The following is a 15,565-nucleotide window of genomic DNA, read 5'->3' on the forward strand; positions in this document are numbered from 1 at the left end:
GGCCTTACACTTGGGGCACCACAAATGGGAGATGCCAACGCCTCAGTGTCTCCCTCTCCACCTTATTGTGAGTGTGGTGATAAAATTAAGAAGCATTCTGATGAAATGATCAAGCCTCCTGGGGAAATAACTAGCAGACATTGGCAATCAATTAAATAAGCATGAAAGAAGATGTGATCAGTGGCATACTGCCACAAATGACGCCCAGCCCCTGCTGCCAAACTCCCCCCACTCCCCTGCCGCCGAACTCCTCCCACTGCCACCACCAAAGAACTGCCCTGCATCACTGCCAAACTCTCCCTGCACCCGCCATCGCTGTGTTGCCGCTAAAACAACCCTGAACAAACCTTTTTCTCTTTCAAGCAGTGTGACTGGCAACACAGTGGAGGTAGAAGTTTCCTTGGCCTTAACTCTGCCCACAGTGCCTGCTGTGCCGCTCAGAGGAGGAAAACGTTTGTTTGGGGGATTTTGGTAGCAGCAGTGGCAGGGCAAGTTCTGCAGTGGGGAAGTGGGGGAGTTTGGCTGTGGGGGGGGGGTTCAGTGGAAAGCTGTACACGGGGGAGAGAAGGCAGGGGCAGGGGGCCAAATGTGCCCCTCTCACATGACCCATGCGCATGGGTTGTCTGACCCCTCTGGCACCTGGGTTATCTGTCCCCTCTGCCCCCCCCCCAGTTCTGCCAGTGAATGTGATTGCCCAAAATGAAGAAAGCTTGTAACATGATAGCAATTTGGGCCATGAATACTCCAAAGAGTAACACAGACAAGGTTACCTGTCCATGTGCCTATCACAATGGTTACTCGGTTGCTCCATGTTGGGTACCATGCTAGTCTTTATTGCCCAGCCTTTTCTCCTTACTGTTCTTTGCCAAGGATGGAATGTGAGTCTTCTCATATGCAATTCCTGCGCTATTTAACTTGGATGTGGCTCCATCTAAAGCCTCTTCAGTATTAGGTTATGGGCTGGGATTCCTGGGTGCTGTACATGGGGCTGTGAAGAAGGGAAGGGTTCCCATCCTAGCTGTGCCTTCTATTTGCTGCTGTTTCTGTGTGGTGAGGGTATTGCTCTCTGGATTGGGACATCTTGGTTCTGCCTCTTTTTACATCCACAATAATTACTGCTGTGAAGATTTCCAAAGAGGTTGGTACTGCCCTGAAAAGGCCAAATGTATATGTCCAGGTATGGGTTAGAGTTTCCATTGAACTCTATGTCAGATTACCGTGCTGTCTCCTTTGACACTGCAGGTATAGTGTGTGTTTATTCTTGCATCTTTGCCCTTGTGTGGTGATAAAATTATGCAGTGGGCTATCGGGTAAGTTTGGTATTGGACTCCTTCCTCCATTGCCTACCCCTGACAAAACCATTGCCTTCAGATTGCTCTAGACTGTTTGAATAGCCAGAAAATTTAACATTTCCCTATAGAGAACCCTATAGCCTGTGACTGTGGTACCTGTTGTTGTCTTCCTGGTTAAGGAAGTCCCTGGCAAGGGAGGTGGTATGAAAGAAAGCTTTAGCAGTGCATATGTGGGATGGTTCTGTGACAGAACTGTGACAGCCCTGTGATGGTCACATGATAACTGATGCCCTTTACTGATACTATCACCGCACAGTGCTGTGATTGGATAGCTTCAGACTTGACAAGGATGCTCTCTGTTGGTAGCACTACATTCTCTCATTTCAACTTATACCATTTTACCGTAGACTTTGTGAGTGGGATTGTGTAGCATCGTAGCCAGATAATAGTTGCATAGCAATATATAATGTTGGTGTAATAGACCATAGGATTGGTGTACTCATAGTTATTGTCTTGATTACCAACTTGAATTTTCCCTGATGTACTAAGACAGATTTTCTTCATGTGTTTAAATATCCAGATGATCTCATTGCTTTTCCTATGTTTACAATCTAATGTTTTTACCCAATAGTTGAATATGCTGTAGGTGCCCACTTTTTAATATACATCTTATAGCCTTGTACAGTAATCACACCAAAAGTCAGATCAATAAAACGTGTGCGTGTGTCTCGAATTCTCACCCTGTTTGGCATTCATTGTCAGTTCATGCTGAAGTGAAATTTTCACATGTTTAAACAATGAGAGTATAAACAACAATAAATTAATGGTTTGTAGGCAAATACAAGTTCCCCTGTGAGCTTCTTAATTACTGTCATGTTGTGTCTGCTGTTCAGTATCCTCAGTGTCCAAAGGCTTCCTAGAAATTTTGCTAGTATCTGAGAGATCTGAGCTTGAAAATACCCTCTCTCTTAAATCTTGTTTTCTACATACGGGAACTGTGGCATAGTTCAATATATGCTTGTGTGAGAAAGTGAAACCGTTTGCCTGTCAGAAGAATACATTTTAGCAGCATTTATAACCATTTAAAGAAAAGCTCAGAGCACATTCAGTTTAATCAATGGAAAGTCAACACACAATCCTCATTTTGAACCCTTTAAAATTGATGTTCAGATTTTAAATGTTTCAGGGTTGTTGTTTTTTTTAGAAGGATGAATATTTGCCAGTGGGAGAATAACAGAGCAGAATAACAGAGCAGAGCCTGCATTTTAAACAGCTAAAAGTCCATCAGGCTCCAATCTTTTCCCCAACCAGAGAATTAGGACTGGCTTCATAATTTGTTTTGTCTGCCAGGGTAAAGGATGGAAGGATGACAAGGTGGTGTTGCAGAGTTCTTCTACCCATTATTTGGCAGCCATTTTTCAATAAAGCCATTGAGACTGGTAGAGCAAGAGCGGGACCTTGCTGAGAGCCACCAGTGTCAGACTAGAATCTGGGAGACCCAGGTCCATTTTCCCAGTGCCATTGAGGCTTGCTGGGTGACCTTGGGCCAGCTCGCCAGGCCCAGTGGAGGCTGTTGCTGAGCACCCCTGCCTGTCCCCATGGCCTGGAGGGGCTGGGCTGGGCTGGGCCATGGGGCTGGGCTGGGCTGGGCTGGGCGGCAGCCCCACCAGGCTGCTTTTTCAGCCTGCTGCTCTTTGCATCTGGCTGAACTGAGGGGGGTGTGGGGCTGTAGGGGGTGGAGGCCCACAGGAGGGCCCACGCCCCACCCTGCCCCCCACTTATCTTAGTTCAGCCGGTAGCCTAGCCAGGCTGTGCATCTCTTTCTATTTATGAAGGGCATCAATTTCACGTTTTTCAAGCCATGGTTCAGAAAGCTGATTTAACTCATATTTGTCGAGGAACGTACTTTCTTGTTCTTGTGAACAGTGCGGTTGAGAAGAGTCTTTTGGACTGGTGCCTCCTTCTTATGTTCAAAAGCAGGACGCTGATGAGACAGAGGTGTTGAAATATGTTGCCATAGTTTTACAACTGTCAACTATGATGTTTTATTCAGCGGTTTCTATTCAGAAGCTCCCTCTGCAACATGGAATGCCATATGCCATTGTCCTTACCTTGCAAGTGGGCTTCCAAGCCTACGCTAGCGTGTGTATTTGGGCCACTGAGAAGCTGTGGTCCGGTGCTATCTTTTATTGATAAGGCTAGTGCAGGATGGCTCTAATGAAATTATCAAAGCTTTGAATTAATGATGAACTTGAATAAGAAAACTAAGCTCTCTGGAGCCTGGCATCTCATTACCCATTCACTCTTATTGCGCTCTGGGTTTGTGGAGCAGAAGGCAGGTTCTGCTACAGTTTAGCCTGTGTTTTGGATTAGATTCAAACTTACTGAGCTCTCTTGAACATCCACTTGCAATTGTTTTATGTCTGGGAGATGTCCTTGGTGATTAATTTGCCTCTGCTCTTTGTGTAAATGGCATGCCCTCCCTTCTCCTTCACCCTTCTTATAGTTCTGCATCATCGGACTGGAGTGACTTCTTTTTTGATAAATAGGAAAGCCTGTGTTGTTTTAAAATACCGGACTCATGGAATTTAGCAACTTATCTCTAATACTTAATTCCCATGGTTATTGTTTGGACATTTTAGGTAAGCAAAACATTTTCTTTGAAATTTGGCTCACAAGTCATGGCACTGTTTACATGGTAGCCTTTTCCCTTTTGACCTTTATTGTTGGATGAGCCCTAGCTGAAGTTTCTGTGCAAACCTTTTTTTTAAAAAGCAGGATTCACTCTAGGAGTGGCTATAGTTTATGCTGTATATGTGGACACAGGCTTAGGTGCATGCTGCTTCATTGATATCCTCCTTGATTAGAGATTAGTATCTGGAGCATGTATCAGATTATAGACCACTGGCGAATCTTTTTAAGTGGTGGCAAAATCTAGACGAACGTAAGAAGGAGCAAAAGCATTTTGTGTAATGTTCTTCTGTCTTTTTTCCTCCTTTAGGCTGCTGCTATTTTTAATTCCGCGTTTGGAAGCTTTTTGGTAAGTAATATGAGAGATTTTTGTGTATTCTGCTTAATACAACATTGCTTAATATTTTTATTATCACTGATTATTTATTAAAGGGAATCAGTGACTCAGTTTTATCTTTTCCCATAGTTCTGCAAATACCCAAGCCTTCTATTTCTTTTCAGCAGCTTCTGCTCCCCAGGAAACTTGTGCATGAAACAGAGATTTCTGATCAATATAATGTAATGATGCTTAAGTGTATGTTAATAGTCTCCTTAATGAGGTGACAGTCCATTATTATTTAGATGCTGGGGGGCGGGGGTGGGAGGGAAACTAGCATCAATATATTGATTTTTTTTCCTAATGAGGTCTATCACACAATCATTATTTTCTATCATGAGGCTGTGGGTTTTGAAAGGAAAATGTGGCCCAGATTATGAGAGCTGATGCTAATTCACTTGGTGACGTATCACTGACAGGCATATTTTGCTGACAGACATGAAGTGTCTTCCACATCTCTGGGGAGGGCATTAGAATAAGTAAAAATGAGCAAACAGTCAAAGCTAATGAAAGAATCATTTTTATGTTTACATGCTTGAACTTCAGTGCTGAGCACAATGCTATAAAGAACACAGAAAGCAGACTATAGTTATTTTCCATATTTTTACATATTGAACAAATTAAACAGCCTGGCCACTTAAGGCACATTTTGCATTTTTTCCTGCATCTTCCTAATTGCTCATCTTACACATAATCCTAATATGATGTTAATAAAAGTCTTAAATTAACAATATATATACAGACAAGAAGGCATAATATACAGACAAGATTGTTCTTGCTTATTATGAGTGTTTGTCAATAGAAAAAAGTGTTGCAATATATGAAATTAAGATAGATATTTTGAAACATATTTTGGTGTGCTTGAATGTAATTGTTTTCATGAATATAGCTTTAACTCAAAACTTAGGAAGATTGGTATATTTGCAACTGTTTTTATCTCTGGGATGTGGGGCCTCTGTTCATTTGCTACTGATGAGTGAAATGCATCAATATTTCGTTGCTGCACCATAGAACTATTACTGCTCCCCATTACTCCTCACTCCACCCCACCAACAATCCACAGGAAGCTGTACTTGCCAAAGGTTGGGTAGAAATGTCACAACATTGCCCCATGATGTTAACCGGGTGCAGCTCTATGAAGGCTGCACAGGTCAGTTTCCATCCATGTGAACAAAGCCGTGTTGTGTTAGCCAATATATTTGTTTTGAGGTGGGTTTTGTTTGATACTGAAAATCTAACATTACATTTACAATTATTTATTTGTCTGACATTTGAGTGTGGAAATGAATATTCCATTTGGTCAGCTTTCCTATAATTACGCATTGGATAAACCGCCTGTGCTTTAATGAATATGTTTTTGGGGGGGGGGTCAGCAAGTGCTTCAAGTGATGGTATACCTTCTTCACTCTTATGGCCTCTGTAATGATTAATGTTTTTAAAAAGGGTGGTTGGATTAGTTTTGTCATAGGTAATACTGTAATTCTATTGTCACTGAGGACACTCCTTTAAGTGCTCTTAAAATATGAGGTTGGAAGATCTGGAAGGTCAAATTCAGAACAGTATTTTATACTTGCCCTGTAAGGGAAGCGAGAGCAGAACTGGGGAACATGGATTGGGGGCGGGGTGGTGGAGTTGCCTAGATAAGATTAAGTATCTTTCTACTGTTAAACTGTATTAGTATTTGACTGTACAAGGGCAAAGGCATGTCAGGCTTTAAAAATAGCTCTCAATCTCTGTTTGGAAATAAATTTCTATAGATGTGCGGGTAGAAATATGTTCATATTTATAGCCAGCTTAATTATATCATACGTCAAATTAAAAACATTGCGTGTTAAAAAACTAATTGTGATACAAAACTTTTTTTATGCAGCTAGTCTTGTAATAACTAATGAAAGATGAATTCGATTTACATAAATTTCAAGCCAAGATAATATTTTAGAATTATGCCACAGAGAATTGTGCTAAGTTAAGAAGTTAATATAATTATCTCCCGCCTTCATTTAAAAAGTTGGGTCTTGTTGAACATAAATGATTTCAGTTTTCCTTATGACGGTAATTTAATAGAGTTTGCTAGCATTGTGGAATTTCAAGGTGTTTGCTTACCTAGAATAATTGCAGCACTTAGGTTATAAACTAGTGTACACCTGTTTATTTTAGGACAATATGTCCTGAGAGCAGAGTTAGCGCTTGTTCATATTTCAGTTTCCAATTTCCAATTGGAATCATATGTCCCATGCCCCAACCCTTACACAAAATGCCCTGTTAATAAAAATGTACATATCTACTCAGTTTTCGGGAGGCCCAGTGCTTTATACAGCCTGACAGGACTTGTGCAGCAAGTAAATGCATTAGGCATAGTGTCCATTTTTCTTGCAAATTTGTGACACAGATTTAATTATGGGAATGACCAACTTACAAATCTAATTTTCATTGGCTGAGCCAAGGTTTTTTAAATCTTTTAATAATGATGGATTTTTTAAAGCAATGATTTCATTACTATTTAAAGAAATTCTGTGGTGTGGAACTAACCAATTGACTGGCTTTTTATTTTATTATGTTGCACCAAATACTGTGCATTTTTTCCTGTTAATTGTTCTGCACTTTAAGATACTGTGCAAAAACTAAGGGGGAGTACCCCGTAAGCAGTGGTGGGATTCAAATAATTTAACAACCGGTTGTTTACAGGCACCATTTTAACAACCAGTTCTGCCGAAGTGGTGCAAACCTGCTGAATCCCACCACTGCCAGTAAGCAGGTTCATTCTACTTTGGCACCGGTTGTTAAAATGCTGCTTGTAAACACCCAGTGGTTAAATTATTTGAATCTCACCACTGGAACTGGTTGTTAAATTATTTGAATCCCACCACTTCCCGTAAGTATCCTTTTTCTTTCCCATTTTATCTGTCATCTGCTTTCCTCTATTATTTTGTAGGGTTGAGTTAAGTGTGTTCACTACTGATGTTGAATTATAAATCAGTCCATCTGATAGTAAGCTAGTTGGCTGCTGTGCAGATGATGAAAGCAGCTGTATCAAGCCACCTGCAGCAAGACAGAGATCCTTACATAGTCAGGGCAGTCCCCAGGTATGCTAACAAATTTTGCTCCCCCCCCCCCCGAATTCTTTTCAGGCCTTCAGTTCATTGACACTATTTATAGAATTTAGCTGCTGTTTCTTCATGGTATGCATGCAGATTTGGACACTCTAGTTCTCCTTTGTGTGTTAGAAATTATGCAGTCTTCTGGTTTAGAGATATTTTAGGGTATTTATTCTTCCTCTTTAACAGCACTTGGGAAAAACCTTTCTTCTTCAAAAGTGATATTGATATTATAATCATTATTATTACTACTATTATTATTACTAGTACGACTGGGCCTCTAGGTGGTGGTCCCAAGTTGAAACAAAGATACTTTCTTTGGGATTTTCCTGGGATTACCTCCAAATGTTATCTCCGTCTGAAATCTATTTTCAACTGAAAAGACGTTTTTTAGATCAAGAGTTCCAAACCTTGCAGGACAAAGCCCAAAGCAATTGCTCCTTCATTATAATAACTTTAAAATTAATCAGATGGCAGATTATTTGATCCAACTTTCTGATCTAACCAGAGGTGGGTAATTATCAGGGCATGTTGCAATTCTTTCCCCTCTTCAATATTACAAGGGAGGTTCACTAAGATTATCCAACAGTAGCAAAAATGTTCCCACTCCATTTCAGACTATTCTGCTTCATTGCCCTAAAGAATGGTCTAGGTCCATTCTTTTTTCCTTGCTTCCTGTAAAGTTCAAAGAATGTTCATTAGCTGGGAAGGTTATATTTTTATTAAATAATTCTTCCCCCTGATTGTAGCTGCTGTAGCTAATTTTTTTCCTTGATATATTGGAATAATTTACGTTTGTTTGCTAATGTTTTCATTTCGTTTTTCCTTGTTTCCTTCCTTTACCTCTTAATGCCTAATAAAGGCTTGTTGTTGTTAAAAAACTAGTACGACTACAAGCAGCAAAATGTGAGGAGCCTTCAAGGAGGGGGACATCCCATCTCCCCTGCATTTGCCATGGCTTCTCTGACAATGTTACCCTCTCTTTCCCTCCCATCATTTCTCTGAGATTCTTCCTCCCTTCCTCTCCTCCCACTGTTCACCACAGCCGACTCTGTCCTCTATCTAGGTCAGGGCTTAGGTTGCTGATGTGCTTGGCTGTATTGAGGCTGCACTTTCTGGCATTGCCTTGGCCTCCTCTTAGGTCACTGGGGCTACCCTTCTCAGAGCTGCCCTTGCTCTAAGAGCAGTATTGACAGTTACCCGAGAAGCCGCCATGTTGGCAGCTAAGATGGAGGGGGCTGCCTTGATGCCAAGATCGTTTTGTGAGTTATCCGTGCATGCCAACTTGTTATTATTTTGAGGGGATTTAGGCCCCACAGTGTTTTTTCAAAGTCTTCAGGTTTTTTTTTTGCAAACTTGAATCATCTCCCAAGTTTGCAGAGTTATGTGTTTTCTGTCAATGTGGGCCTTATTTGCCAATTTAAGTATCTGCACCGTGGTCCCACACTTGACACACTCTTTATCTCTCTCTTTTTACACACACACACACAGAGCTTCTGTGGCAGTGAATTATCTGATGAATAAGTTTAGAAGCTTCAAGGTAGAAGAGGCCTTATGTAGTCCAGCCCCTGCTCAATTCAGGCAATCCAAAATTTCTTTATTTCATTTTAGAACACCATTCAAAATAGACTGGTTTAGAGTATCGTAAATCTATTATAAGTAGATGTGTCTGATCTAGGTATTCCAAAATGGCTGAGCCACCACTACCAAGAAACTTATTTCAAGCTTGGACAGATTTTGCCTCATGGGCAGCTGGACCATTGGGCAGAACTTTACCCTGTCATTTTAACTAATAGTGGGACAGTAGGGAAGATTCACATGGGTTCTTAAAGGTGGCCCGAGATACATAAGACATCTAAAGTGGTCACCAGCACCTTCAACTGTGCTTGACAGCTAGCATGCTGCTAGTACAGTCAGCCATCTATTCAGTTCTGTCTCATAGGGACAAAATAATAAGAGATAGATGAGCAACTGAACGAGGGATTTGGAGGTTTTCTCATTTCTACTGTGTTCATCATCTTGTACATTCCTGTGGGAAAAGCTTTTAGAATTCTCTTTTGTAAGATGAGATTTTGTAGTTGAAAGATAGCGACTTATCCAGGTCTGTGTGTTCCTATACTGACCAGGTTTATATGCTCCTAATTAAGTCTGAACTTTCCCTAGAAGCTAAAATTACTAAACTGTGGTTATTGTATTTTGTTCACATTACGAGAAGACAAAAGTCACTGGAAAACAAAATAATGCTAGGAAGAATTGAAGGAAACGAAGACCAACATGAGATGGGGTGACTCAATAAAGGGAGCCGTGGCCTTTTGCAAATCTGAGTAAGGCCGGTAACGACAGAATCTTTTCAAGGTAAATCTAAATCGACTTGACAGCACATAATATACAATCTGGCTGCTGGATCATGCTGGTTAAGGCACTAGTAGGAAACATGGATATGAGAGTATGAATGAGGAGAAAGGTCGAAATCCAAGTGCCATCACTGGCAGGATCAGTTGCTCCTCCTGTGTTGTTATTCTGAAATTGCTGATGAGAATTCCCGCAGATGTCATTGAAGATAATCCGGAGCACATGACTGAAGGATTTCAGCTTCTCTTTCTGGCTTGCTGTTTTCTTTCAGTGACCATCTTCTACTGACTTAGGATGCCCATGGACAAACTTGTTCAAATAAAGGTTGCTTGTGACATCATCCAGCCATCAAACATCTCTCTCTTTAGGCTGATGTGGTGCATATTACTATAGCAACAAGTAATTCTGTGGTATGCACTAATGAGGCCTTTGTGCATTTATGGAGTATTTGAAGTCGTCCTCCTTTTGGCCTCCTGCCTATCAATACACCTGAGGGATGTGCTTAATGGCCCATTAAGGTACACCCTGTTGTGCATTATTGTTTAATTGCACTGTAGTATGCTTATATTTTTTGTATATTTTTTGGCTTTTTTAATATTATTGTGCTTCCAATTTTTGGATGGCCCAATGTTATATATGATCAGGAGATTAACAATAAAATTAAACTTCTAGTCAAATTTTAATAAAATGGGATTTCAGATTATATAGAACTCTTTCAGGATATGATCAATAGCCACATGAATTGTTTCATATCCTTGTAAATAATTGCCTGCTATTGTGCATTTTTAAAATTTGCTGGACGATGGAAGGATGAAAGAAGATTTATAGCTAACTCCACATTTCACAGCTGGCTGAAGCTGTTGTTAGAAATGCAGATTATGTGTATTGACCAAAGACTGCACAAATTTGAAATGAAAATGCCACTGGTCTGCTTACAGCGCTCTGCACATCTGATGTTTCAAACAGCTGAATTATTAATTTTATTGTGCAAAATTATTTCACTGTTAAGGGGAATGCCTTTTGCTTGTTTGTTTCCCCTTATCCTTTTTTTTCCTTCTTGACAACAGGCAAGCCCTGTTTGCTTTATTTTAAAAAAATTAGTTCCAAGTAATGCTTTGCAACTCATAGAAAATATTAGAATGGTCTTAGGTTAGCTGGTATCCACAGAATATGTGTGGGCAGAGGACATTATATTTGTTTTTGTTGGAAATATTTGTGCCTGTGCCCAATTGTTGCAGGGTTGGTATGGGGGCTGGATTCACTGTTGGAAATTACCATCTTATTATCAGATTATGGCAGTAGTCTTCAACCATGGATCAGGGCCCTCAGATAGGACATGGAGCCCAGTCTATTGGGCCATTCACCCCTATAGAACTTCATACTTTTTTTGACTATTTTGGGAAAGAACACTTGATAGGGCACATGCCGAGAGAGTAATGGTGGGGCTTCGACTCTTTTTGTACAGGCTGAGAGCAGCAGCAGGATTACGAAGCAATGCCATTCAGCAAGAGCAGAAGATTCTTCAACTCTGAATCTTGATTTATTTCTCAGTACGGTATATAAGGTTACCAGCCCCGGGGCAGGGAATCCTCTGCCTCTACCTTTACTTTCCCACTGTTGCTGTGTGAAAAATAATTTAAAAGGACATCAGGTCAATGGTGTGATGCTACTTCGGGGGGAAACCCCAAAGTGATGTCAGTCCTCCATAGGAATCACTGTAGATTATTTCTTGAGAGGACTGATGTCACTTTTGGGGGAAGCCAATCTTCTGTTTGAAGGTACTTCAAGGCAGCAGGCCATTTAATGACTCCAGAGTTGTGAGAATACAAAACTACCTTGTTCCGAGTCAGGTTGTTGGTCCATCAAGTTTTGTATTTCTGCTCTGAATGGCTGTGGGTCTCAGATCTTTCCCATCATTTTTTTCATGGAAACTTTTAACTGGAGATACTATTAACTGAGCCTGGAACCTTCTGCTTACAACTAGCCCTTTCATTGTTACTAGCTTGTTACTAGCTCCACTAGTTAATTAGGGCTCAAACTTTAAACTGCAGTTAAATTTTGTCTTTATATGACAATTACCCAAACTGATGATGACAAAATTCACTGGGAGTTTTTTCTTTCTTCTGTTCGTGCGAATAAATTGACAGTTGAATGGTTTATGCCACAAATCATCTGTCAGATGAAGAAAACCTCATGCCTTGTAGGAACACATTTAGGAAAAAATATTGAGATAACAAGCTTTTTCCTCCTACCCAGTTATTACCTCAAGGGTGGCTCTAGTATTACCATCCTATGATATGGATGGTGAGATTATAAAATATTCAAGCACCCCTTCTGAATTTCAAGGCAGTGTTCATTTTAATTGTTTTTTTAATTAATATTAATTGTTTTACCAATGAAGCATACAGAAAAAAGTAAAAAGTGAGAAAGCAGAACAGGCATAACAGTCATATATAATTAAAAAAATTAGAATAAATTTAATTTTATAAAAGTCAAAATAAATAAAAATAATGTATATCAATAATAAGTATAAAACGGATCTTCATTCATGATCTTATTAATAAAAGAACGGAAGAGCTAAAGTTAAGTGATAAACTAAATAAAAGGGTTTTAACTGTTGGACATTTGAAAAACCTAACTGGTTTTATCTGTAATTTTGTTGAATATCTTTAAAAATTGATAAATGAAAGCATATAATTGCATATCCTCCCACCCCAAATACAATATTCCAAGAAGTCTTTACTCTGGTCATTAAACTATTATATATTCTTGACCTACAATTGTCTATTCATATGCCTATATAAGAAGACACTTAGTATTATAAGTATAAATAATATCATTTAAGTAATCTTTTGTATATAAATTGGTAACTTTTCGAGTAAACCTCACAGTTCATAACTTTATCAGTATGTGTTATCAGTCTTCTTGTATTAAAGAATTTGTGATAATCTTTGTTTTTCTTTTATTAATTTTGTAACCTGAAAATTATCCATCAAATGTTTAATCAATAACTGAGGATTTATGATGTTGTCTGCATAACTTTTCATCATAAATTAATCTTCAATTTTTATACCCCAAATTTTACAGCCCTGTCTGATTTTTTATGCCATCACTTTTAATATTAAGTTAAACAAAAAAAGGAGACAAGGGGATCTCTGGCATGTATCTTTTTCAATTTGCAATTTCTTAGTGAGGAAGTCATTTACCAGTACTCTGGCTCATTGTTTAGTATATGTATTTTGAATCCAATTATAGATTCTGTAACCGCATTTTAGTGTTCCAAAGTTTTTAACATAAAGCTCCTATCATTTTGAGGATGGGACCAGATCTTCAGTGTGGCACACTAGTTCCTCAAACAGAATTTCTGGCTATTTTCACTACAAAGGGTAGAATGTGAATTAGATTCAAAATTTGGAAAGCTCTTCGCTTTATGGTAGACAAAACAAACTTTCTATTAGCCTGCATTTATTTCTTAAATAGCTAGTTACTTTTTGGCTGGAAAAGCAGTATTTTGAGTAGATGGTTCATACTAACCTAGCATGGTTTTACTCCAAGAGACCTGGTCAGTAAGAGAAATTAATCTGACTGGATATACCTTGGCTCTCACCACATACCAGCAATTAAAACCAACGTAAAAGGAAGATATAAAGCAGGCCTCTGAACTTATTTACAATGTTAAATCACTCTGAAACTCTCCCTGGCAGCTGGCTCAATTCTCTCATTATTTCCATCTTCAAGAAAAGAGCAATGGATAATCCACAAAATTATCGCCCAATAAGTCTCCTTTCTACTATCAGCAAACTTTATGCAAAGTACCTTGAGGGGAAACTGGCTTCTTGGATGCAAAACACAAATGTTTTGGGCCCTGAGCAAATCGGTTTCTGCCGTGGAAAGTCTACCGTTGACCACTGTTTGGTCCTGGTCTTTCTTGTTGAAAAATACCTTAATAAAAGGACAGAAAAAAACTATATGTCACATTTTTAGACCTTAAAGGTGCATTTGATGCCATACCTAGAGAAGTTTTATGGGATAAACTTGCCATACTCCATGCGACTGTGCACGTGGGGGAGAAATGTTAGACTCTATCACCCTCATACACTTTCACTGTCAACTTTATAAGGACTTACAGGATAAACTTATTGCCCCAGTGGCCATGTCAGCTCAACCTAAAGCAACAAGAAACAACTTACTCTTTTCCTGTCTGATAGAGATCCACAACTTACAAGCTTGGTTGCTCAATACTTCTCACAGATTTTAAAAATGAAAAATATAATTACTAAATCTTTTTTTAAAAAATCCTAAAGTGAAGATCTATATAAATTATAATATAAACACTAATTTTATCATTTTAAAACATCAATTTTAATCATAACTATTACCATTTTATCCTACAGATCTTTCTGTCTGTAATTTAATTTTATGCCAATATAGGTATTTGTACTTGTACCTGATTTAACATATTCAAGGTTATTAATTACAAATCACACATTGTTTTTCATATATCTATTAGGAATAAACCCAGTTTGATCTTCATAGATTAATTTATCTATACATTTTCTCAATCTGGTTGTCATAACTGATGTGAAGAATTTGTAGTCCACATTTAGTAGTGAGATAGATCTATATGGCTGTACTAGCTCCGGGTCATTTCCTTCTTTGTAGATAGAGTTATGAGAGCTTCTTGCCATGAAGGTGATAAGTTATCGACAAATAACTGTATCCATAACATCAAATAATGGTAAACTTAACTTCTCTTCCATGCTTTTATAGTATTCTGCAGTGAAGCTATCAGGCCCTGGAGCTTTGCCTTTAAAAAAAATCTTAAATGGGTTTTGACAGCTCCTGAATCGATATTTTATGATGGTTTGTACTGAACTTCAAGAGGTATCTTTTCCATATATTCATTTAATTTCTCTGTTTTAAATCTTTGAGTTTCTTTTGCATATATTTGCATTTTACTTACTTGCATCCACACCAATATTCTAGCTACTGCACCATGCTAATCTATATTGCATTCTTGTAATGCTGTGAACGTGAAAGACTGTCCATTCTATGACATGCAGATTTACAAGTTTACAAACATCTAGCACAAGTGGGGTTGCAAACCTATGGGTTGAAATCTAGTGCATCTGAACAAAGTATTATATACAATCTGAAACCTCAAGGAAAGACTCTTGTGGTTTTGTTGACTGTGTCAAAAGAAAACTGTGTTTATATGATATGGCAGAACAGCTCTCACAGAGTTCAAAGAAAAAAAACCCAAGTTATCAAACTGTATGCTGTGCTCAGAGGGAAGCAAAGGTAGGAACAAAGGACAGAAGTAAATAATTTAAGGCTGCTAATCTATCATTTTCTCTGCATTTTACATGTAAATGGATGAAGCCAGGTACAAGTTCTGGAAGTCCTAGCCAAAGAGAAGTGAAAGCGAGGTCACCTGTATTATCCAGGTGAAAGGCTATGACAGAGGCTATAGTGTGGCTTTAGAACCAACTCCAATATGAACAGCTTTATCAGATGGTTTGCTATGACAATGAGTGCTGATGCTCCTAATCCTTCGCAAAAGTTGTGGTGCACCCATATTTTATCTGTTGTGTGGTTTTCCAGGACTTGGAATATTCTAGAACTGCATCATGTACTCTGAAGCAGTATTTTAGAATTTCTTTTGGATGTGCTGAGTAACTGGTTGAAATAATACTCAACAATGGCTGTTTTCCTCCTCTTTTTTGGTATTATTTGTACATCAGCCTTATTCCTCCTTT

The 15,565-nt window shown here is 38.9% G+C and overlaps 1 protein-coding gene across 2 annotated transcripts in view; it reads left to right on the forward strand.

Annotated features, from left to right (window-relative positions):
* The window catches only part of SLC10A7 (solute carrier family 10 member 7), a 168,596-nt gene that overhangs the window by 53,313 nt on the left and 99,718 nt on the right, over nt 1-15,565 (forward strand). The window contains exon 5 of one of the 2 annotated variants that reach the window (XM_048509707.1): nt 4,294-4,332. The exons of the other annotated variant lie outside the window; for it this stretch is intronic. Within the exon in view, the coding sequence (XP_048365664.1) occupies nt 4,294-4,332 (39 nt within the window). The remainder of the gene's footprint in view (nt 1-4,293; nt 4,333-15,565) is intronic. 2 annotated transcript variants of the gene reach the window in all.

Source organism: Sphaerodactylus townsendi, linkage group LG10, assembly GCF_021028975.2.
Source record: "Sphaerodactylus townsendi isolate TG3544 linkage group LG10, MPM_Stown_v2.3, whole genome shotgun sequence".
Taxonomy (NCBI): Eukaryota; Metazoa; Chordata; class Lepidosauria; order Squamata; family Sphaerodactylidae; genus Sphaerodactylus; species Sphaerodactylus townsendi.